The sequence below is a fragment of the Dysidea avara genome, chromosome 1 (genome assembly GCF_963678975.1).
Source record: "Dysidea avara chromosome 1, odDysAvar1.4, whole genome shotgun sequence".
NCBI classification, from domain to species: Eukaryota; Metazoa; Porifera; class Demospongiae; order Dictyoceratida; family Dysideidae; genus Dysidea; species Dysidea avara.
The window spans coordinates 63,931,530-63,956,823 of NC_089272.1; the positions used below are offsets into that span (position 1 = coordinate 63,931,530).

Genomic DNA, 25,294 nt, shown 5'->3' on the forward strand with positions numbered 1-25,294 from the left:
CAGCAGGATTAGAGCATTGTATTGATTTTTTTGCAAGAAAGTAGGTATCGCATCATCAGGTCAAATCAAAAATCCTATAGTATCACTCATGAATCTATAATTAACTATTTTATGTATACATCTTGTCATACCCACCTTATGGAATCTGGTTAGTATTAGTTAATGGACAATGATGAGGTATCATCCAGATTGTATTCATTCATTGGACATTTCCTTGTTTACGCTTCCTCGACAAATTACTGTAGCTACGTATGCTGGCACAACATTTTCTAGCCTGTTATGGTCACAGTATAGTTGGCACAAACCTAACATTTATTAATGCCTTGTTTCCTGTCCCCTAGATACCTCTGAACTGGTGAGGGTGGGGGTTATTATTATTACTAAGGCCAGGTCACGTACATACATCCTACCCATAAGGCATCTATACACCATTGATGTACCAGCACTTAGCTACCAGTGGCAAATGATGCCCCCAAATTAGCATATAGATATTTTCAAAACATTTTTACCTTTAGACAGGTGCTCACAAGCCACAATCAATCATTGTCCATCCAGAAAGTACAACTTGATTTCAATTCAACAGAGGATGCCAGGGTTAGCAGACCAATGAGTACAATAGGCTGAATTCTTTAGCACTCCAGCATTTCAATTGAAAGCATTATATATTCTGTAGGCTGGTGGCCGTGCCTACTAATAATCAATGCATACAGCATAACTAGCAGTCATTGACAACTATATGAAACCTATATTATTAGTTCATAATGTATTATTATGAACTCTTGATTATATCAAATGTCTGACTATATTACGCATGGCAGGGAATGTCCCCTCACTTCATTATTTATGCACAGTGAAATAAGACTCTCAATAATGGACAACTTAGGACCAAGACGTTTTTGCCACCATCACTGCAATAATGTTGTCCTCTAAAGATGTTTACAGTCAGATCTGTTGGGACTGTCCTTATTATGGAGTATTAGTTCTATTGTGTTCTCAAGATACCGTATAAATTAGCTTTTTTTCGTTGTAAAATAATTTTGTATGCAAAACTTGTACAAAAATTTCTTACACGAACTTTTTACACATGAAGATCGAACTACTCTAATAGAGCAGTCATTCATGGAAAATATTTTTACACGAAAGTTAGTCACAAATTTTTTTGCATGAAAATAAAGCAAATTACGGTATTTACCATGATCTCAAATCAGTGGCGATTCTAGACTTGACCTACTAGGGGGGCCAAGTAGGGAACTATTGTTGTATGGCTGTAATATACATTAAGCTAAAAATAACAATACCAATCCATACTGCAACTTTTCCCCAAGAGTTTTAAAGAGCTATTTTTCAGCAGGGGGAGGGGCTGCCCCTCCCTTAGAATCCCCTATGTCTCAAATAACTGGTTGATGCTCTTAGCTACTTTAGCAGAAAAAAGAAGACAAGCCTCACAATGTGAGAGTCTGCAGATAGTACAAAGGGTATATGCACAGCCTGCAACATATGGTTGCTTCTTCTCAACAGCAGAGCTTGCTAGAAGCAGGACACTGGAAGATAGCACATGCAAGGAAGAGACATCATACAAGCACAAATCAAAATATCAGAATGTAGTCACTCTGCTCTTCCCAAGTCAAGCCCCTCAGGCCTACATTGTTTCCAGTAACAATTTTAACCCAACACTGCAGGATTAGATATATTCTCTATGTCACATCAGTTAAATGAAGCTCATTGATTAAAGCATAATAAAAACTGACAGCAAATAATAAAACACAGCCCAAGAGTAAAATCATAATTTGGCCCAGAGGTTGATCCATTGCTAGTATTTTCTCAATTGTAACCCTAAACAACTTATGAGCAGAAATACGATAATCCAGGACATGAGAACAACTATCCCAAGGTAGACTGGCTCATCTCCTAGTCCCCATCCTGTATAATTGAACACAAGTATGTAAACACACACATATAAATGCTATGCATATACACTAGCTACACACACACACACACACACACACACACACACACACACACACACACACACACACACACACACACAAACACACACACACACACACACACAAACACACACACACACACACACACACAAACACACACACACACACACACACACACCAGTATTGTAAGTGGGTCACACACCTCTGCAAGAAATAAGAAGTTACCAAATTATTTTTATGATCGATAAATAGGGGTGGTTCCACATAAGTCTACAGACAGCTACAGCAATCTATAAGCAGGCTCCAGACTAGATATCTGCAAGCAGCAACTCCAATAAGTGGGTATGATGCCATGCATGTTCACCCCGGCAGTAGCATACAATCCCGATGTGTGGGTATGGAATTGTGTATTATTACAGACAGCAAAGCACATTTCTGAATGGTGGGCATAAGTTTCTTACTACATTTCCATCAATACAATAGAACTTGTTATTTATGATCACACATGATCTCAACCTGGATACTCAATAAAGTAAATGAGACCCATGCACTTTACTTGGACAAAATTGACCCGGAACCTGACCCACTTACAGCACTGCTACACACAGACCTTTGAGCAGTATACTTCTCATTCCATCTGCAGGATAGGTCACAGGAGATAAATAACTGATAATCCTCAGCCAATCTTCAAATGCCTCAGTTGGCCACATTAGCCCTGTAACAATGTTGAAACAACAAGGTGATGTTATTATGTACAATCCTGAAGTGCAGCATGTACATTCAGTCAGTTATTAATGTAAGTTCACCACTGATAAGGTATGCAGAGTTGGACCTCACAGTCTCACAAAAAAAGATTAAAGGATTTTATGCATACCATTTACTAATGTAACTTTAGCTGTCACTATAGTTGCAAGATATATACTAATTTCAAAGGATGTAACCGTTATACCATATATATATATATACTGAGGAGAGTATCCTACTCTCATATACCCCTGTAGAAAGGTGTATCAATATCGTGAAGTTATGATGTAATGACAAGGTGATGTGGTTTGTGCCATACAGGCAGCCATAAAAGTGTGAGAATTGTTAGAAGTTTGTCATATCTCGCAACGTTCAGGAAAGCCATATCCGTGAATGGCTGGGCAAAAATGCCTAAGCAGTTGTCTAAACCCATGAAGATGTGCCTGTAGTTCAGTGAGAAATGCTGAGAGCTCAAGCAGGGGTGTACGAAGGGGGGTTTCCAGGAGTTTCAGGAAACCCCTTTGGATTTTACACCGTACTTGAAACATTAAGAAATTGAAACTTCATTCCAGAATTTGGAATCTGTCATGGAACAGGACACATTTTAAACTTTTATCTTAGTTAAATAATGGTTTTTCACATGACAGCAACACTTATAGCATTGTTCTGAATTATGATTTTGGTGAAAAGATCGAGATACTCTAATAAAGCAATCAGGCAATATAAACTACTCTAATATAACAGTCACTTAGCTGTAGTGGAAACCCCTTTTCAAAATCCCTGTGTACGCTCCTGCTCAAGTTAGTTCAGTTGCTAGTGATGTTGTTAGGCACATGTTTAATTGATATTAATGACATCATTAATTATATATACAAAGAAAAACGGGCAAACTTGGAAATGTTACATCATAACTTCACGATATGAGGTAACTCTCCTCAGCATATATATTATGAACTCTTGGTTATACTGTATATTAAGGTACAAGTAATATATTAGATAACTACAGTAAGTTACAAAAGTAACAATTTTGATGATATGTTTAAACATTGATGAAGACAGGTGAAGAGAACAGTCGACTGCTTTATCTCAAATGTGGCAGGGTGAGCATAAGGACAAATATAGTGCAAAACCAAATGGAATAAATCTAGCTTTGGAATGGATCACACTGTAACTAAATGAATGTAAGACCTCTTTCTAAAGGGTTAGTTTTGTTCAGGCTGGTCAAAATAAATTTTATACTGCTGGGTAATAACTTCATTGTGGTTAGTAAACAAAAACAACATAGTTGAGCTCCTTAGCAAGCATTCAGATATATGGTTACTAAGTAGTTCTGTGTATTGTATGATTAGTATGATATGATTAGTGATTCAGCCAGTAGTCACTGAGTATTTGGATGTTAATAACAAATTCTTTACTCAGTTTTCAACTCAAACAATGAGAATCGTATAACATGTCTGTTTTAAACAAGCATGGTCACTAGTGAACATACATTTGTCCAATTATTTCGTCAGAAATTTGTCCCCTATGGGCATGTTATTTCAAAACTGGCACATTTTTGCTATGAAGCGCATGAACTAGTATAAGGAAAAATTGGGAATTTCAAGTTTGATTAGGGAAACAAGGAAGTAAACCTTCCTTGTTTCCTTACTTTTATCCAAAATCAAACTTATAATTTCTAATTTTTCATTATACTTGTTTGTTGTAACATTACTATGACTAGTTAACCTGCCCATACCAAATCAAAAGAAAGGCAAGGGGGTGTCATGTAGGTATGTCATGTAGGTAGATCTGTAACCAGTCAAAGTCTTGACTCACCAAATTTTTGCTGTAACTTTTGACTAAGAACCTTTTTCAATCTTTGACCTGTGATTTAGCAATAATATTTCAGTACTTTTCGATTGTGGGTTGGAATTTTTTCCCTTGACCGTTGACTTGACCTGAATTTGGTGGTCTTGACCCTTGACTTATATAATTAGTGTTTGACCACAATTGCAGATCTACCTACAGTGAGTGTATATGTGTCACCCCCTTGAAAGGAGAGTGCCAGAGTCAATGTTTTCATCTGAACACACACCCCAGCTATCCTTTTCTGGCCCAAGAGTGAAGTGGTCATTATGCTTTGCTGTCAGCTATGTTCAGCCTGTTACTCAGTGCTACAAATGAAGAGAAGCCCCTCTGCAATCAATCCAGTCACCACGGAAAATGCGGATGATTCATGTGCTCCAACGATCAATTACTGACTCGAAAGTGACCATTACGCTTCGCTTTCAACTATAAGCCTGTTTTACAGCATTACAAATGAAGAACAGGAGAAGTACCTCTGCAGCCACCATGGAGAATACAGACGATTTCCATTTACAAATGTAGGGAAGCCATCACGGTGAATTGACACCTTGGGCTGTCAGCAAAAAAATGGGACAAAGGTAAGTCCATGATGTGTGCATTGTACGTACATACTGTGGTATGCCAAAAGGCAAGTCTCAGGATGAAGCAACGTTGACCAGTGAAAAAATCAAGCCCATAACCTTAGCTGTTATCGAGTTATGCTTTTCTAAAGGCATTAGTCAGTCAGTCATTCAGCCAGTAGCTAATAAAATTTTAAAACAACTTTTTGGAGGCGTTTCAGGTCATACTAAAGGCACTTTTTGGCTTGGTTATACCTAATCAATACTGCCTGGTGCCATGAAGGTATTGTGAGGTTGGTTTTAGGATATTTGTGGTCATAAAATCCCAAACCTTCACGATCCCTAATATACTGTACTATTGTACTGTGTGATACGGTACTGCTAAAACGTAACGTTACACTCGCTCGCACCACTTGATTACAAGTGATTAAAAAACTCACTAATTAAAGGGCGTGGCACCCATTTCCTTTGCGAGTATTCATCCCAATCGAGCGGTGCGAGCGAGTGCAACGTTACGTTTGAGCGCTACCGTAATTAAAGTAATGCAAAACTTTATCAGTTATGATGCCATTCTACCATTATTAGTGGCTATATATGAGTTATAAGGAGCTCATATCATCCCACGTAATACTTAGTTATTACCCGTAGATATACTTATCAATATACATACACATAATTCACCTCCAACTAACAGAAGAGGGAAAAATATTGCAATAGATATTTGCAAGGCTGCTTCTTCAGTAGATAACAATGCTGAAAACACCAATCCTAGGGTTATACAACATCACATTACAGTAAGCATAACATGATCATTACTGACCTAAACTGACCCCACAAAGTCCCTCCAAAGAACAGATCAAAAATACTAACAGCATATTCCCTTCTCTCTTCACCTGTTACATAGCACAAGATAATAATAACACTTGTTGTGTATCTCTGTGAACACCCAACACAATTATGAGATAGATGATGTTAGAATGAGTTCATGATAAGGTCAACATAATTAATAACGTTCCTTGTTGTCCATCACCTTAAGAACAATCAGGTAATAAGGCAGGCAGTTATTATCATTAATAATAAAATCTCATTATTTTGGTGAGTCCTCATAAACAATAGTTACAGTAATAATGTAATGTGGTAAGGCAAAGTGGTATGTGGGCAGATGATGGGAAACTAGCTATTAATAACTGTTGGCCTAAAGAAATATATACGTTTTATGCTTTCAGAGCTAACTTTCAATGATGTACACTCCGTAAATACCTTTCATTACTAGAATGAAGCCTTCTTTAGTTGAAATTTTATTGCTCACATAAGTGTGTACAGATATATAATTCCCAACCACTTCTCCCCTCCAATTTTAAGAACTTGGGAACACGCCTTGCCTGGTTTTACAAAATACTCAACTCACATCAAATGCATAAATACCAACAATAATAGCGGGAATGACTTGCAGCATTGCCATTAAGCCATAAGTAACCATTTGTGAAGTGACCACTTCTATCACACTGACACCTACAGGTGAACATCACATAGGTAGTGCATGATGATAGTGATAAGATCATTTGCCTTACCTGCCACCCATGTGCGATCATACAGTCCAGACTTCCTCTCTGTGATGAGATTTGTGGATGTCAAGGTGATGGCTACAGTCAGTGCTATCCTAAAATAGTATGAAAAAACAACAGCAGCAGAAATGCAGATGCATGGTAGCAATGGCAGATCTTGATAGATTTCTCCACAATAGTATCATCTATATTTTCATGCTGTACAATAAAAACAGTCTCAATACAAAATATAATACTTGGCTTTGCCGTTATACATCGTCCCCTATAAATCAGGCTATACCATCAATTGTATGTGATTTTAATGTATACACAACCACCATTATGATCAGTCAATCTTATCGTCACATTTTACAACTTAAAGAGTTCCAAACTTCCAATCTGTTTCACAGTGATTTGAATCACTAGTCAGCACCTTGAATTACAACAAATTCTATTTTTTATCAAATGTATAATTGCTTTAGTGGTGACATATATAAATGTAGATTTCAAGTATGACATAAGACTGGTTTTCCAAAATCTGGTCACATTTATTTATCAACCTACCCTGCAATTAGACCAGGAGCAAAGTGATCAGTGAAGTCAACATCCTCTCCTCCATATACATAATTATTTATCTAGTAAAACACATAAATACAGCACTTATACAAGTAGCGAATTATAAAGTACTTCTACAATTGGATCAAAGTAGAAATCTGGAATTGAAGTGTTCCTGAGGAAATCCCTTCTCATTCCCTGAGATGGTTACAATTAACATACTTGTTGTCGATAGATCGTGTACTCACCAACACAGCATCAAGTAGTGTATCATTGATAGCATAGTAGACTTGTGAATCTGTGTGTACAAAAACAAAATTAGTGAGTGTCAAATCATACTTTGACACTCACGCACAATAGATGAATTTCATAATAACAAAAGTTGCTCCTAGCAAACAAATATTTGCAGGAGTACATATCTAAAGTATTTACATCTCCAAGTTTTAAAGGATAGAATAGGTCATGAGATTATGACATTTTGAAGCTTCTAGTTGTCAACAGTTGCCCCTTCTTTTGGGCAATCATATAGATAATGTCCACAAATTCTGAAATGTCATATCATTATTTTTAGGTCTGAATGTCAACATTAACCTCTCCAAGTTTTTAAATGATAGAGTATATATAATATAGATCATGAGACATGACATTTTCAAATTAGTGATTGCACAGAAGGTCAACAAGTTACATGTCAGAGAGACAGATACCTGAAGTTCCTGGACCAGTGTATAGAATTGGAGTTTTTAACTTTTTCCTCCAGCAACCTGAATTTTACAAAACTTGTAGGGGTGAATGTCAAAAAACAACTGGGTGTTATGCACTCAGACCTCTTTGAACTATTGAGCCATATATACCATTTTTGATTTTGCATGTTCTAATAGTCTTTAGAAAATGCTATGCATAGTATGCTTTGATCTTTGGTTGATAATGAGGTCTTTAAAAACCATGAAGAAACCTGCTAGGAGGTTTCTAAAATGGTTAGAAACCTGCTAGCAGATAGACCTCAGCATTGCAAATCTCACTTTTGATCATTGATTTGCTATGCATGCTCTGCAAAGCATATACAGGCTAAGAGCCCATAGACCAACAGAGCTTGACCTACTCCATTCCTTTTATAAGCACATCTACGCCGATTCGATTATGGGAGCTAGACTATAACGTTGTAGGTACGTTTGCTATCATAAGCGGAGACTTCCAGAAATATAATGGAGTTCTATTTAATGCCCATCATTGTTTCAAGCCTGTTTAATATGTACTTTAAGCAGACTCCCTATTAAAAGAACTAAATAGGTAAGCTTTCTTGTAGAATGTTTATTTGTTTCTTGTAAAAAAGTTATGTAGGTGTGAAATCGTGTATATACTGGCTTAGTCACAGAAGGCCTAGCGCCAGACCAAGTATTATTAACCATTGACAACAATGTTACCACTTACTTAAAACCCTTGGTAGTGCTGGCTTTAACTTTATTGTCACAGTAGCTATCACTCTTTGTTTGATCCACCAGCTAACAGAAGCAGCGATAATGTAGCTAGTTACAAGCTTTAATTCGAAAACACGTTCAATCTTCTCTACTGGCCATGGTCGCATAGCGTAAGTGACCTATTATCGAATGGTACCTATTATCGAACGGAACATAAAAATCACGTAATGTATTCGGAAGTTTACAATTTTATTCCACATACTCGTAAGGTGTTTATATGGAGAATTCCAATAGTGTAGCCTATTCTTAATGAGCTTTCCATCCTTTAGAGTTTATGTATGGACATCACAGCAGTCTTGATACTCATCACCACTGACGAAGAAATGAAGAAAAAGAACACAGGAATCGCCGTGAAAGAAGTACAACTTGACCGTGACTTTGGCGGCGGAATTGGGCTTACTGTTTGTCATTTACCTGAGTAAAAGATGTATCCACGAAGACTGTACAGAAGGGGTTGTTGTAAACAAGGATGATAAGACTGTGTTATTGGTCGTAATGTGCTGATTTTTCACTGTACGCATTTTACACTAAACGATTCACTGTTGTAACTCACAAGTGCATGCTTGTATCAAAACTATACTTCAGTTACAGTATCATGGTACTTCAGATAACACGTTGATATAATAGTTAAGAGTGTGTAGATTACACTGAAGTCACCACAGTAGAAAAGGTGTAAAACGTTCGATAATTGATTAACGCAAATTAATGGGCGTTCGATAATAGGTATCGGTGTTCGATAATTCATATTTTACGGAATGCAGAAATCCACTCATAACACGGACACTAATCGGATACTATTACTCAAACTTACGTGAGGTATTCTACAAGAAAGGCGCTACCTCCTGGTTAAAAGTCGAGGTTGATACTACTTTCCCGGAGATATTTATGAAGTAAAGTATAAACTTTGTTCGATAATCGGTCACTTACGCTAACTTGTTTTAACACTGTGACGATTTTGAAACGACATATAACCCAATCCTACAATGGTTCCACCTACATAGCGATATATATAACGCCCGCATTTTCTAAGTTGGTTAGGAACCACGCCCTCGGCTTTTCGTGTTTTAGAAACCTTGCTTCGCTCGGTTTCTAAAACCACGAAGAGCCTCGGTCTAGGTTCCTAACCTATACTTAACCTATACTTAGAATATTATTAAGCCCTCTCCAACTCATTAGTCACAAAATCATTATGCATCCCCAACTGCCGTTAAGTTCTCCAACTTACCAGTTACGTCTAAAATCATTTCAATAGCAGCTCCACTCACTTCATCTGGATAAACAGGACTACCATCTTCTACACTTTCACATACTCTAACAAGTCTATTACACCTCAGAATACTATTCCATTGTATGTACTTGTAATGTCACAAACCTTTCTATAAAATTCTGAGAGTAATTCACAGGTATACTAAAGTATCCTCGGGCCCATCCATCTTCTATCTTCTCAACACCTTCTTCAGTATCTCTGGCTAATTTCTACAGTGAATGTGATGCCTCATACCACAATCAAATATTCCGGTACACTCACCAGATCAATAGTATCACGGTCAATGTGTGACAGAAATGATCTACCAAGATTAAATGTTCCATTGAAGAAATCAGAATGGTAAGCTAAAGTATATAAACATTCAACAAAGTACTGCAGCCTCATTAGTACGTAAAAACTTGAGTGTTACCAACAAAATCTAGACATGTACACTAACTATTAATTTTTTCATGCAGCCAAACAAGCTGGCACACCACACATGGTGGAGTTATCTACCTGGTAAAGCATTCCCACATAGCAAATTTAATGTCTGCCCCTGTTTAACTTTCATAGTCATAACTTGTGAACCATTATTTCTATGACTACACAAGTACTACCATTTTTTCACCAGGGATTATAATGGTACCTGGGGGTATCATGTTATGCTAAATAATCATGCAATTCCCTTTCCACGTCATCAAATTCAGCTGAAAAAACATGAGGTGAGTTGTCATTTGATAGTGATCATGAGCCATGAATCTTTGATCTAACACTAGTAGAGATATATCACAGTTAGTATCCAGGCATGTTCGTCAGAGTAGACAGTGCTTTCATTGCAGACCAAGCTATTGTAACTGACTAGTGAGCATTTCAGCTCCACAATTCTGCGATATTGCTTTGACAATAAATAGTTTACCATGGCAATGAATAGTTTACCATGGTAATGAATTGTTTACCATGGCAATGAATTGTTTACCATGGTAATGAATTGTTTACCATGGCAATGAATTGTTTACCATGGTAATGAATTGTTTACCATGGTAATGAATTGTTTACCATGGCAATGAATTGTTTACCATGGCAATGAATTGTTTACCATGGTAATGAATTGTTTACCATGGCAATGAATTGTTTACCATGGCAATGAATTGTTTACCATGGTAATGAATTGTTTACCGTGGCAATGAATTGTTTACCTTGGCAATGAATTGTTTACCGTGGCAATGAATTGTTTACCGTGGCAATGAATTGTTTACCATGGCAATGAATTGTTTACCATGGTAATGAATTGTTTACCATGGCAATGAATTGTTTACCATGGCAATGAATTGTTTACCGTGGCAATGAATTGTTTACCGTGGCAATGAATTGTTTACCATGGTAGTAATACTTGCATATGACTTTATAGCAAGTAAGCCTCTGTTGTTACAGTAGATCAGCAAGTGTTAGAAAAGTATTTGTTCCCAATTCTAAAACTACTCTAACAGAGCACAAGCCACATTGCATTAAACAACCTACTCGACAATAACAGATTCACTTGTAGCATGTTCCTTTTGGTATCTAATGAATGTCTACACTCTGCACCCTACCTCTCTTAATTTCTGATTCTCTTTGTTGTCATCTTCTTGATGAGTAAGACATACCAAGACATTAACTTTTAGGACTGACACTTTCCTTACAGACATGGATACAGATGTCATACTATCATTTGAAATATTTATTCCACTATACAATAAGGAGTGGATAACAACACTTATAAGAGTCAGTTTCAGAAAAAAAAAATTGTAACCAAATCCCTTCAGAATGTGATAACTTAATCTGAGATCCACAGCAAGAACCAAAATACCCTAATAAAGCAGCAATGCTAATACAACAGTCACAACAATACTCTAATAGAACAGTCACATCAATACTCTAGTAGAACAGTCACAACAATACTCTAATAGAACAGTCACATCAATACTCTAGTAGCACAACTCAGTTGGGTTCCATGTGCTACACACAGCAGTTTCAGTGAAACAACTTACTTACATGTGGGGAAATCCTTCTTTAGTTTGAACTATGTAGCCACAGAGAGATTCCCCCACATTATCTCTTGTTACACTACTTTTAGCACATGGAGCCCTAAATCATTATTATTAAATTAACATCTTTAAACACACTAGTTAGTTGTATCATATCAACCTTTTATGAAATTATATTCATTTCTTTAGTTTGAGCAATGACAGAGGAAAGGGAGACACATCTACCTGCCCCCTTTCACCATATGCACCACTGTCAAGGGAATAGTTGTGACCAAATTTTCGAATGTATCTGTACTGTACAGATACTAACCAAAAACTGATAAAAATGTATTTTGAAAAATGTGCACAGACATGGATGGAAAATTTGGTCACATTTGTGCCAAGAGGATGAAGTACTAACACACATGCTAGTAGTGTAACACATGCTAGTAGTGTAACACAAGCTTACCACTGTCAAAATTGTTGTAATAAACTTTGATGTCTCTGAGGTCTTGTCCATACACAAAACAGAGCATAGCAACGTTTATGGTCGACATGATGATCAGAAGGAAAAACAAACTGTAACAACAAACAACGGTAATATGGTACAGCTAGTGACTCTATGATTATGACATTAATAGTGCCATCATGATACTCACAATGGCTGACGGACAAACTTTAGAGCTTCTTTACAACACAGAGCAACAACAGTAGCTAGTTTAGGAAGACGTGGTACACCTAGCTGGATACCTGATGAAAACATGTCACAAATCAAACTTGATGTGTGATCACTGACCAGAGAAATAAGAGGGATAATTGACAGTTCGAACATTGCCTAGTAACGGAGTGTCTTCTGTGGGCTCCTCATCACCTTGTTGCTATGGAGAGTGTTAATATAGAAATGAAACAATATAGATGGAATTCTTACAATAGAAGCTCCCATGGATATTTTCTTGTTTGCTTGACTAATCTCTTGTTCTGATAACCTTAAGAAGACATCTTCCAATGTCTATGAATATATAGAACATTAAAGTGTTAATACTGTAAGTACTTTCTTACTACTATTATTGTAAAAATCATATGTGAAACCATACACTAAAACTTTTTACTCAATTATGTGGCCAGTCAGACAGTACAGTAACTCAAGGTTAAAGTCTGCTTAGTTGTGTGTTTTGTATACTATAGCTCAGCAGGAGCAGATTTAGGATTTACAATAGGGAGGGGCTAACTCAAGGTACCAATCTCTCATATGTGAAGGTGTGCTTTACCTAGCATACAAAGCATGCTAGAACTAGGGGGTTTGTGGGGCATGCCCCCTCAGGAAAATTTTGAACAATAGATGCTAAAATACTGCAATTTGGAGACATTTCCATATACAAATGCTATAAATATTTTATATACATACTACCCTTTAGATTAGGTTATAGCTCTGCAGTATTTGTTAATGAAAAGGTTGGGTAGGTTCAGACAACCAACACCCTCTCACAATTGCACAACAGGTGCATATTAGAATAATGATGTAATTGAAAATTTTGAAATATGAATGATACGAGACTGAATCTGAGAGCATTTTCAGTGGCATGTGTATACTTGAATATAGTATTACCATACATAATGACTGTACCAAGTAGATCACTGCACTTCATTGTATGTATAGACACATCGTTAGGTACAGACAGATATGGATAAATTCCACAGCAGAACCAACTATTATGTATCTGTTGAATGTTCAATTAGAGTAGTTAGGTGACTGCTCTATTAGAGTATCTCGATCTTGTGCACCTCCAATGCTGATCCAGGCCCTTGTTTGATAACCTTTAGCACAAATCCAGTGATAATGCCTTGAAATGAAGGTTATAGGGTTTAATGAGTATTTGTACTATTTTAGTGATCATTATAACTATACCAAGACTGAAGTTCATTATAATCTTCAGCATATTGATCAAGTAAAGTCTAAAAGTGAAGGGGGCTTCAGTCCCCATAGCTCCTTTCCTAGATCTGCCCCTGCTTAGGGATAGTGGAACAGGCCAAAGAGTGAGGGAACCAACCTCAACAATAAAAGTTACATAGTGGAGTGTTAGAAGCATACAAAATATATGAATAATTCATGAGGATCTGGGATATGCAAGTTCTAGAAAATGTATATATTATAGATACTCTGAGATTGCATTTGTACTGTTTTTGCACATAAACTAACTAGCTACCGTATAGTGGAAAATTTTCGAAAGGTTAAATTTTTGAAAAATTCGAAAATATTTTTTTCGAAAATAGTAACTACATCCCAGCTTTGAAGTGACAATCAAAGAAAGTATAGCTAGGTATGATTTTTGCGAGTGCACGCATGCATAGTTTCTACAAATATCAGTTAGCTGTAGACCTAACTGGGCCACACACAAGTAGCTAGCCATGGAGCTACCACATGCGCGCATATGAGTGAGCACGAATGACACCACGAGTCTTGAAGCCTATAAGAGCTCGAGAGACCAGAAATTACTAGGAAAGACTATAATTATCAGCAAACATTTAGCTATATGGGCTGAAATACGCCATGAAATCTGCCAAACAACCTACGAAGGAAGACCCTAGGATAGCTAGATGAGATTCTATCAAAGCCAGATTGGGCGTTTATCTAGCTGAACAATCAAACCAGCAAGTTCTAGCTATGTATGTGATCAACGCAACCACTGTTAGCTTTCTCCGTGAATTAATTATCTATGGTGCGGCGCGGTAAAGAGGCATTGTTTCGAAAATATTTTTTCGAATTTCCAATCAAGCACTCTTTTTCGAAAATTTAACCTTTCGAAAATTTCCCGCTATACGGTATGTAATAAAGAAAACAAAAGTGACTATTCTATTAGAGTATCTTGATATTTTGTTACAAATAAAAGTAGACCACTTCCACAGCCTACACTGTAGTTTTTAAACAAGGCACATCAAGCACAGTGAAACAATTTTTATAGAGCAGTCATGCCAGACATGCTTGACTCTAATACAGATATCTACATATCTGATATCTCTTCATACTACCATATACATGTATGCCTAATATACTATCATCTGCTGCTACAAAAACATTGACTTAAAGAGGTAGCTATATGTGTTATATCACCACTTCAACTTCAAGAGTAACTGTCACATGTGACCCAGTCTGGAAAAACTGAGCTTATCGCCTATTTAAAAGTATCGAGAAATGCCGGTTTTAAGTATTTAGTGTGTTGTAGCTTGCCAATGGTTGAAGCTGTGTACCAAATTTTCACACGTTTTACACCAATTCCTTACCTTCCAGAGCATCCACTGTGCAAGTAGCCAACAACTAAGTTTCCCGCCATTTTAGATAGTTTTTAAACCGAGGTTGACTGTATCAGGCGAGCTGCAAAAGGGGTGGGAGGCGGGGGCATGGAAGGCGGGCAAGATGGTGTTCAAAAATTGAAAAGGAAGGCGTATGGATGAATTAGGCCAAGTTTTGGGCCATTGAGGTCTCAAAATTGGCTAAAATGAAAGGAAATTCACAGCAGAGGTACATCTTAAACACCACAGAGCTGTACAGCCACATACAGTCATCCCCAGGCTGACAAGAGTTCCATTAAGGCCCCACAATGCACATACGGATCGCCACTGGGCTTGGGAAAAGCAGCCAGCAAAACCAGACCACTCAAGTCTAGCTGATTTTGATTGTGGAATTAGATAGTTTATTCATGTAGCTTTGTGTCTTGGTTGAAAAATCGAATCTGCTGACATGGGCGATAAGACTGGTTTTCTCAGACTGGGTCACATATGTGTTCAGGGCCTTTTGTCATATGTGTAGGTCAGCTGGTAAGATGGCTGGCCAGTCAGATACATTCAGTGAAGGTAGAAACTAATATGGGAACTGTGGGTCATTTTGAGTAATAGTTACACATTAAAATTACCACATCATTATGAATTGTTTCTACGTGATCCCAGCTGTTAAGCAGGTGACATTTCAGTATAAATAATACCAACTTGGTGATAAATTACAGCACAAACACTACAACATCAACTTACAGTTACACCGAAAGATGAAATAAGTGTCTCTGGTGGAGATTGTGCTAGTAGTCTACCTCTTCTTATCAGACCAACCTACATTAGGGTATAAATTGTACCCAAATTATAGACACATGATAGATAAGAGCATCTAGAACTTACCATACTAGCTTGTCTGGCTTCCTCAATATAGTGAGTAGTAATAATAATGGTAGTGTTACCAGTTGAGGTGATCTCTAGTAAGTGTTCCCAAACTCTGTATTATAGCACATCCTATTTAATAGCTCTACTCAATTAATAGTCACAGTACTTTGCTCTCAATAAGGGATCCAGTCCAACAGTTGGTTCATCCAATATCAACAATGGTGGTTCATGAAGTAGAGCAACAGCTAATGACACACGTCTCTTCTGACCACCACTAGAAAGTGAAGTAAATAATTCACCTGTCAATTTTAAACCATTTACAAAACCTCTAGGTATCACTTTTAATCCTCACTGCATCATGAGTGTAATGATATAGATTGCATAGCCGTTAGTCATAGAAACAGTAAGTTAACAATCATGCACAACCACTGATGTATTGGTCTATGTGGCTTTAACTACTAAATACTTTAGCTGGCAGGCCAGGGTATTTATTGCAGTGTGTTTACTACCAGAGGTGGAAATTTCCCAATACTCCGATATATTGATTACAGAATTACTGATCACAATACCGATATGTGACTGCATCTGGGAAAACTGGAAATTCGTACGGATGAATTAGGCTGAATTCAAGTTTCAAACCTGGCTAAAATTATAGGCAATTTATAGCAGTAAACACAGGTCTTTATTAAACACGTACAGCCACATACAGCCATTCCAGGTTGGCTAGAGACTGCCCAAATCAGTGGCTTACCACTGGACTTGGGAAAAGCAGACCACTCAATCTCAGCAGTGAAATTTGATAGTGCATTCATGTAGCTTTGTGTATGTGGTGAAAAATTGTCATAGGCAACAAGACTGGTTTTCCTAGATCCAGTCAATATTTTGTGATATTACATTTGAACATGTAAGTAAGTATGGACAGCTGAAAATGATATCAAACAGAAAAAAACAGATTTGTAAAAAGGTTGTAAAAATGGCACACCTGATGAAAAGTTCTTGACTGAAGATTCATGCTTTATGCCAAACACTAGGTATAATAATACTTCAGTAAAATATCTACTTATATAACAAGTTAGTTACCAATATCATCACACCATTACTAAACTCTCTGATTTCTAAATGAACTTCTATGTATGTCTGTGCCAATACAATGAAAGAATGCAGTTTTTTTGATAATCAATTGTGACTGGATTTTGGAAAAACTATCCAAATCGCACAATAAAAGTTTCGAGATAAACGGTTTTAAAGAATTCAAGTCAGTATAACTTGCCAAGGATAGCAAGCACATGTATGAAATTTACACAAAAGCTGCATCAATCTATTACCTTTCAGACCACTTCCAGTACTTGTAGCTGCTTGCAGAATTTCCCGCCAAATAAGATAGAAAATCTGAGCAGTTTGACGAGTGAAGCAGTATCACAAATGCTCACAAAGGGGTGGAGGGTGCATGGGGACTGGCGGGGAGGGCAAGAGATAGACTTCAAAATGGAAGCAGACCACGATTAGAGTCCAGACACGAGATTACAGGGCTGTGTTGGCTCCTTAGTGGCTGATATGTAGCAAAATCAACAGAAAAAATGTCTGTTCAAAATTATCAGGCTGTCCACCAGTATACCACTGATTCTTGCCAAGCCAGACCCTTCACAAGGCCAGATACTGCCATTCAAGATCTCTATACCACCCAGAAAAGACGTCAGTTAAACCAGCCTCAGGTAGTTTGAGTCGTACTGAGTGTCAAAACTACTAGTACAATAGTGTAGCTATCCACTGGTGGTGTTAGTTTTATTTTGCCTGATGCACGATTTGGATCAGTTTTGTAAAATCTGGTCACAATTCAATTATTGGTGTGACACTTTAATGCATGTAATTATTCCAGGTAGCTAATGCTAACCTCAGCGTTTTACACAGAGCATCAGCTGTCTTTAACTCAAGGAACTCCCTCAAAAACTCGGTCCTCTCCTTTATGTGACTCAACTTCATATTAAAGATAATTCCAAAATAATACATCATCTCCTTCATGGTGAACTCTGGTGCCAACGCTTCTTCCTATGATGTCATTGATAGAACACATCAACTTGAAATGATACCAGTTCACCTGAGGCATGTAGCCTACTCCCTTTCCAGGTACACTGTGTCCTCTAGTCCCAGGGGGTTTACCCAGGATAAGGATGTGCCCTGATTGGATGGGTAAACGTCCCAAGACACAACGTAATAATGTGGTCTTGCCACACCCACTAGCACCAAGGAAACCATATCTACAGGATGAAAAATCATGCAACCTTGTATCATATGCATGAACAATAGTATTAACAGACACAGGACACACGCATGTACACACGCACACACACAAACTTTGAAACGACACTTAATTATACACTGATAATTACAAATCCACCAAAACTTTTCCTCAAGTTTTAAACGTTGCATATACATACAAACATTATCAATTGATTTATAATTACATCTATAATCACGGAGTATATTATTGAAACATTATAAACAAAAGCCACCAAAACATGTACATACATCACTTAGCATCTAAAAGCTAACCACAAAATACTACTAGTTTCATTTGCACTTTTCTATAAGCGTATGCAGCTGGTTAGAAAAAGATCCGATTATTGGCACACATAGCAATTATATGTGAAGTTTGTCAATATCATAGGCATATGGGGATTGATTTTAGTTTGCAAAAAGATCAAAATACTCTAATAGAACAGTCAATTGTTCTAATGGAGCAGTCAGTGTGTAAAATAACTACAAAAGGTTTGAGGTTCAATAGTTAACCTATCTATGTACTGATTTTCGGGCTCTTGCTGTAAGCAGTTTGCTCTGTAGGCATGACAACATATTCATATTCCAACCAAACTTGGTTACAAGATTTGCCTTTAAACTCACCTTATGTGTGCCAAATCGAACAACGGATTAATAAGAAAATACTGAAGAAATTAAGCCAATTTTTGAAGTCAGGAATGCTTGAATCAATTTTGCTCAAATTTGGTATGTGGATTACATAAAGTGGAGTGCATTTCCACAAAAATAATTGTTTCATTTCATAAAGGCAGCACAGAGCTACTAATACATGAAAATCCCATTTCTCCTGCCAACATACTCACGATGTGGCATGCTGACCTCTTGGGCTGTGTGTCTTGATAATTAAATTTTCTGAAATATACCCATGAGATAGAGTCAAATACTCTTTCATTTAATCACGTGCACTTTTGTCTCTAGTCACAGTCAATGATCTGTTAAGACTGTATACTGTTTAAATTTTTTGAGTACTGGAGTATGGCTGGAAAACCTGCAGCACTGGCCAGAGCAACTTGAATCAGTTTTATAATTAGTCATGTGCAATGACAATCAGTAAACCTTCCTTATCAGTCACCTCAGCATAGCAGAGTTAATATTTCCAATTGGCTTGTGTAGAAATAATTTTGTTCCTCTTATAACAGCCAACTTTAATTTGGAAGAAATCAAGCTGAAGATACAATGCAAAACCAACAGTGTGTAACAATCACATTACATGTAACAAGTCCGAGATTGGGATACTCTAATAATGCAGTCACCCTAAGCCACAACTGTATTAGAGCATTTAGCTATGTTACAAATCACCTTGCAGAGAATTTAACTCTGTTAGTGCCACCCTATGGAGAGTTCCGTAAGAGAGTTCATTAATTTTATTTTACTCACAGTATTTATTTGTCATATACCATAGACACTGGCATATAAAATTCCTTGCATACTTAGTACGTTTTTCCCCGGGCTGCCTTTTTCACCACCCAGCACCAGTTGGCATGTGCTGGACAACTAAGAGACAAAAGGTTGGACTCAGTAGTCCCTGTGCCTATCAAAGCAGCAAGATGGATGGATGCATACTGTTGCAGAGCACAACAGAGAGAAGGACAGTGTGACCTTATCCAGGCCAGAGAATGGCTGTATGCAGTTGACCCTTAGCATGTACGTGAATTAACCTTTTACACTCTTTACTCACACCACATTTCAAGGTAATCGAATTACATATTTGTGTTATAAAGAGTTTTGCAAAGTGTCCCAGGCCACAGAGACCCCTTAAGAAGAAGAAAACAATGAAGAAAAAAATAAAACCTTGGCCGCTCATACCTCATGGATGGCTGGAGCAAATTTAATAGCTGGTAGACAACATGGTAGACAGCTGTTATGCATACTTTAGAGAAGGGACCATGAAGCTATACAGGTGTAAAAATCGCTTTTCTCCTGTCAATATACGCTGATGCGATGCGTCAGCTATGACACATTACCTGTGTGTCTTGATTAGTGTTTGTTGAAAGGCAGGAAGTGCAGAGTTTACCAATTTTTGATTGTGGTACCAGATTATTGGCTGAATAAGACACTAACTGTTCATTATACACAGCAACTGCTATATGAGAGTTGAAGTTATGTATACAGTGATTTCATCAGTGAATTCTTGTCTGGCCACTAAATACAGCATTCGGTAGACAGGTGACCACTTAATGCAGACCACAATGCAAGTAAATAGCAGCTTATAGTGAAGCAAAGAGTAACACATGTTTTGCGATTACATTTATGATGTTTACACTTTCTTAACCAACAGTAGTTTGGCTTTATTGGTTACAATTGTAACAGACCACTTAACAAGTGGCATGTTGATTGCAATAGATGGTAATATTGATATATAATATAAACAAGTTTAAGGAAAAATTAGTTAAGTTTGATTGGGGATCATAGTAAAAAAGTAGGGAAACAAGGGGGGTCGCCTACACCTGCAGATATACTAGCGAATATTTAATCCCTAATCCAGTCTATACCCAAGACCAAGACTGAATTAGGGATTAAATGTTCACTAGTATATCTGGAGGTATAGGCGACCTCCCTTGTTTCCCTACTTTTTATTTCTATGATCCCTAATCGAACTTAAAAAATTTCTAATTTTACTTAAACTTGAATGTTCACTTTTTTTGCAACATTATTATGACTGGTGAACCCACGCATACCGCATCAAAAGAAAGGATGGCACCAGAATTAATGTTTTCGTCTGAACACATGCCCCAGCTATCAAAAACTGCTTCAAAAGTGTAGTGGCCATTATGCTTCGCTTTCAGCTATGTTCAGCCCATTACACAGCATTAAAAAGAAGAAGTGTTAGAATCGTCTCTGCAATCAGTCCAGTCACCACGGAAAATACGGACGATTCCCATTTACAAACGAACTGTAGGGAAGCCATGCATCGCGCTACCGCTAATCAACACCTTGGGCTGTCAGCAAAAAGAAATGGGACACAAAGGAGGACAAAGGTAAGTCGCAGGCAGGCAAGCAGGCAGGCAGGCAGGCAGGCAGGCAGGCAGGCAGGCAGGCAGGCAGGCAGGCAGGCAGGCAGGCAGGCAGGCAGGCAGGCAGGCAGGCAGGCAGGCAGGCAGGCAGGCAGGCAGGCAGGCAGGCAGGCAGGCAGGCAGGCAGGCAGGCAGGCAGGCAGGCAGGCAGGCAGGCAGGCAGGCAGGCAGGCAGGCAGGCAGGCAGGCAGGCAGGCAGGCAGGCAGGCAGGCAGGCAGGCAGGCAGGCAGGCAGGCAGGCAGGCAGACAGGCAAGCAGGCAGGCAGTTAGTCAGTAGAAAATTCCATTGAATGATTTTTTTTAAATTTTGTAACAATTTATTGGAAGTCATTAGGATCGTACTGAAGGTACTTTTGGGCTTGTTATACGTACCTAACCAAATACTGCCAAGGTGCCAGGATAGAGTTGTGGAGCAGTTTTTGGCTATATAGGAAAACCCAAATCTCCATCATCCCTAATATACAGTACTATACCGTACTGTATGATAATATTTCCCAGTCATATCATTATACATGACACTGGTACAATGGTAAAGTGGTATACAGTGGAACCTGTGTAGTTACGGTCACCTTAATTGAGCAGTCACCTTTGTATAATGGCCATTGTCACGAGGTCCCAAAAATTTTCCTATACAAGTTTTAAGTCAGGATTTAGAGGCTGAGTGCTACATGCAGTGCTAATAACAGAAAGATTAATTCTACAGTGGTAATAGGGAACTATAGGTGCTTAATTAAATGGTCATAACTTACACAAATGTATAGCCTTAACTGGAGTTTCACCATCACCTTCCCCATAAACAAGCAAAATTGATTCTGGATAAGTTATGTCTTATAGATCCTTCCTACAATCAGGGAATAGGCAAAAACTAAGAGTAAACTACTCACCCACTGCACAGCGGTAAACTGACACTCATATATCTTCCATTTACTATAGACGGGTTGCCTTTTTAAGGCGTGGTCGTTTTACCGTAAATTTTCCACATACTTTCCGAGTTCGCTAAGTCAAAAATGTATTATGGCTATTGGAGAAAATGAACATTTCGGTTAACTTTAGCAAGCAAGAGTTAGCCAGTCTTCAGAACAGAAAGTATGTTATAGAGAAAAGTTCGAGCTATAACATATCCAGCGTGTAAGGTGAAGGCTGAACGAGAAGATGATTTTCTCTCAATCTCGGGTTTTTGGAAAGCGATAAAACTCGCTGAAAACATTCTTTGTAAGACTTTGCTACTACTTAGAATGATAGACTGGATGATTTTAACTCACCTTGTACCTTTGAAGAATCGAAAACGTTTCAGTGTCAAACTATTTTTAAAAAATGGGTTTTTTGTTGACTTCTTGACCAACACTGTAATCATGTGTAAAACGGAAAGTCGCGTTTTCTCGCGTTACACAAGGGACACGCCCTAAATAGGCAACCCGTCTATATAGCTGACACAAAACAAAGATTATTTGTACAGAAGTGTTTTTACAGTTCACATGCAAGTATAAGTTACACCCATTGTGTGTTTAACTGTAGATTTAGGCCTGAACCTCAAGGGCCTAGACAAAGTACAACTTGTGATGTAGAAGCCTTTCAATGATGTTAATTCAGTACTGATTGCATCAATCCTTTCAGTCTCGGTTTTATAATTCCAGTACAACCTATAGTCTTTGAAGAAGCCTTGTAGTCTCAATGCATGTGCTTGTAGTAGCTAGTGATGCAGCACTGATGCACGAAAACTGATACAAGCTGAAATTGTGATTGGCCAGTCTGCGTTTTTCCACTGAACTTAACTACTGGCTGCCTGCGGGCAGGGGAAAGCCGCCGCATGCTACACGAAGAAGTATAGCTAATCATAGCGCAACTTATCATACATTTTCTCTAAATAGCTATAGCTAGCTACAAAAGGTTTTTCGTCAATTCGAAACCGCGAAGGCAGCTTTTTCGTGCCTGCATGCCGAGTGGCTTTCGCGGCACTGCCGGCTGGCGCAGTCTAAAGAAGCAAGGTGTGAAGTAGCACTACACACTGTGACACAGATATAGCTATGGTTGCACACATTATAATCTTACGTACATTGATCCGTACTGCACTTCCATGTTGAACGAACGCAACACGTGAAATGCGCTGCGTCCTGTTCCATAGAACTTGTGTAAGTCTTTCACTTGTAGAGCCAGTGAACTATTAGCAGGATCCCTGTTCTGTGATGAATCCATCTCGTCTCAATCTCAAGTCATTCACCTTCTCAAGTTACCACTGTGATATTGACTCTAAAGTGTTTATGAAACTGAATCACTACTGAAAGCCCTGACGCAAATGATCACGTGAGAACAAGTGGCTGATCAGGGACGTGTCGAAAGTACTGACGGGCACTAACTGTATGCGTCGGATAAGTAGCTATAGAATGAGGAAAGGGAACGACAACAGAAAATGCCTACTGGACAAAAGTAAAAATAAAAAAATTGCCTAAATCCAGTCCTACAAATCCATCGAAACACTCTAATAGAGCATTCACTGTGTGTACTAAAGTACTCTAATACAGCAGTCACTCTGTAGAGTCTGTACTGTCCCTCTGCACACTACACCACAGTCACTCTGCACTATAAGTACTCTAACAAAGAGCTAGTCACTCTGCATGCATTATAATTTTATTTTAATAAATATCCTTGCCACGCCCACTTTATGGTCTTCCATGTTGTGGTCGCGTGTGCCCAAGGACACACCACACTTTCAGTTACTGTACAATATTGTATGCATTATTTTTCATCATCATTGATGGTTCTCTCTTACAGATTTTGGGTCAGCTATTAAACTCAGTGGGTCATGTATAGCCAGCTAAATAACAGAGGAGCAATATTATGAGAAATAATATAATTGAATTATGTTATTATTATTACCTAAGGGGCACGCTACTATTTCCTATGTAAAATAATGGTTTTCACTGATCTTGCTTTCCACTCCCTTTTGTATCAGACGTGTTTGTGGTAGCTACTTAAAAATCATCATCTCCAGTTAGAAGTACTGACTGCATGTAAGACTCGGTTTAGTGTTTTAGACCACAAGTATGGGAATTCTACCAATTTTTTTGATCTAGTCTTTCAGTTTTTTCTAAACTTTGTCATCTTCTACCTAAGTATATTTGCAAGTATGCAGGTAAAACTTTGAAGCTGTATTTGTTCAAATGAGTTAATGAATTCTCTAAATTTTCTGTGAATACAGCAATCTACTCTTTTGAAGCCATAGTAGTCATACCTAAAAATCTGTTTCCATACTTTTAAGGATAATTATTATTTTAAACCACTGCAAGAATTTTTGGGTAGTTTCACATTTTAGTGTAAAAATTACAGTGTTTTGTAGCCACGCTATAACTTGTGCATGCTTTTGTGGATTTCACTCAGATTTGCACTAAACAAAAGTTCAATATATCTCAACTGAAATATAATATATTATTCACCAGGTGGGAAACATTATCATGTGTTGGCAAGTTCATTAATGAAACACATATGGAAGCCATATAGGACATAGTTGCTTGTCCTCTTAATACTTTACAGATCTGTTTCACAAATTAGGTTAGGTCATCATTATTATATTCCTTGTATCCTGTCACCGCTCACATCAATTTTTAGGTATCCGCACCAAATTTAAATTAGATAATTATAATGTGAATGCACTATTTATATAATTTCATGATGGAGGGAGGCACAGAATGATCAAGTGGTAAGGTATATGTACTAGCTGTACGTATAAACATGCTACAAGGGTAAAGGGGTTGGAGTCCCTCCACTGTGGGTCCATGGGTGGATAGATTTTGTGCTTTTCACATCAAGACACTCTAATAGAGCAGTCATATACTCAAATGAGTGTATACTTAATAATCACCTCCCACCTGCATCAGTTTTTGTTACACTAGGTGATGGGAAACAAG

At 37.9% G+C, this 25,294-nt stretch overlaps 1 protein-coding gene across 1 annotated transcript; it reads right to left on the reverse strand.

Annotated features, from left to right (window-relative positions):
- Positions 1 to 1,585: 1,585 nt before the first annotated feature.
- LOC136240846 (ABC transporter G family member 20-like) lies at positions 1,586 to 23,685 on the reverse strand. The gene is made up of 22 exons (XM_066031909.1): positions 23,446 to 23,685; positions 18,160 to 18,319; positions 17,956 to 18,110; positions 16,231 to 16,338; positions 16,083 to 16,176; positions 15,942 to 16,016; positions 12,847 to 12,927; positions 12,715 to 12,796; positions 12,578 to 12,668; positions 12,388 to 12,497; positions 10,198 to 10,280; positions 10,042 to 10,145; positions 9,895 to 9,989; positions 7,443 to 7,492; positions 7,327 to 7,392; positions 7,204 to 7,274; positions 6,667 to 6,755; positions 6,504 to 6,607; positions 5,916 to 5,988; positions 5,777 to 5,863; positions 2,557 to 2,661; positions 1,586 to 1,920 (listed from the first exon to the last, which is right to left on the reverse strand). Exons 1-22 carry the CDS (start codon positions 23,583 to 23,585, stop codon positions 1,811 to 1,813), a joined length of 2,133 nt encoding a protein of 710 aa, XP_065887981.1. The 5' UTR covers positions 23,586 to 23,685; the 3' UTR covers positions 1,586 to 1,810.
- Positions 23,686 to 25,294: the final 1,609 nt, after the last annotated feature.

Bases quoted from the DNA above. Each gene is read 5' to 3' on its own strand.
- LOC136240846 (XM_066031909.1), bottom strand. From the start codon at position 23,585: ATGGATTCATCACAGAACAGGGATCCTGCTAATAGTTCACTGGCTCTA. The intron at 16,177-16,230 runs GTACTGTGACTA...GCTATAATACAG, and splicing joins GATCCCTTATTGAGAGCAAA to AGTTTGGGAACACTTACTAG. The intron at 12,498-12,577 runs GTGAGTATCATG...TTGTTGTTACAG, and splicing joins AAGTTTGTCCGTCAGCCATT to TTTGTTTTTCCTTCTGATCA.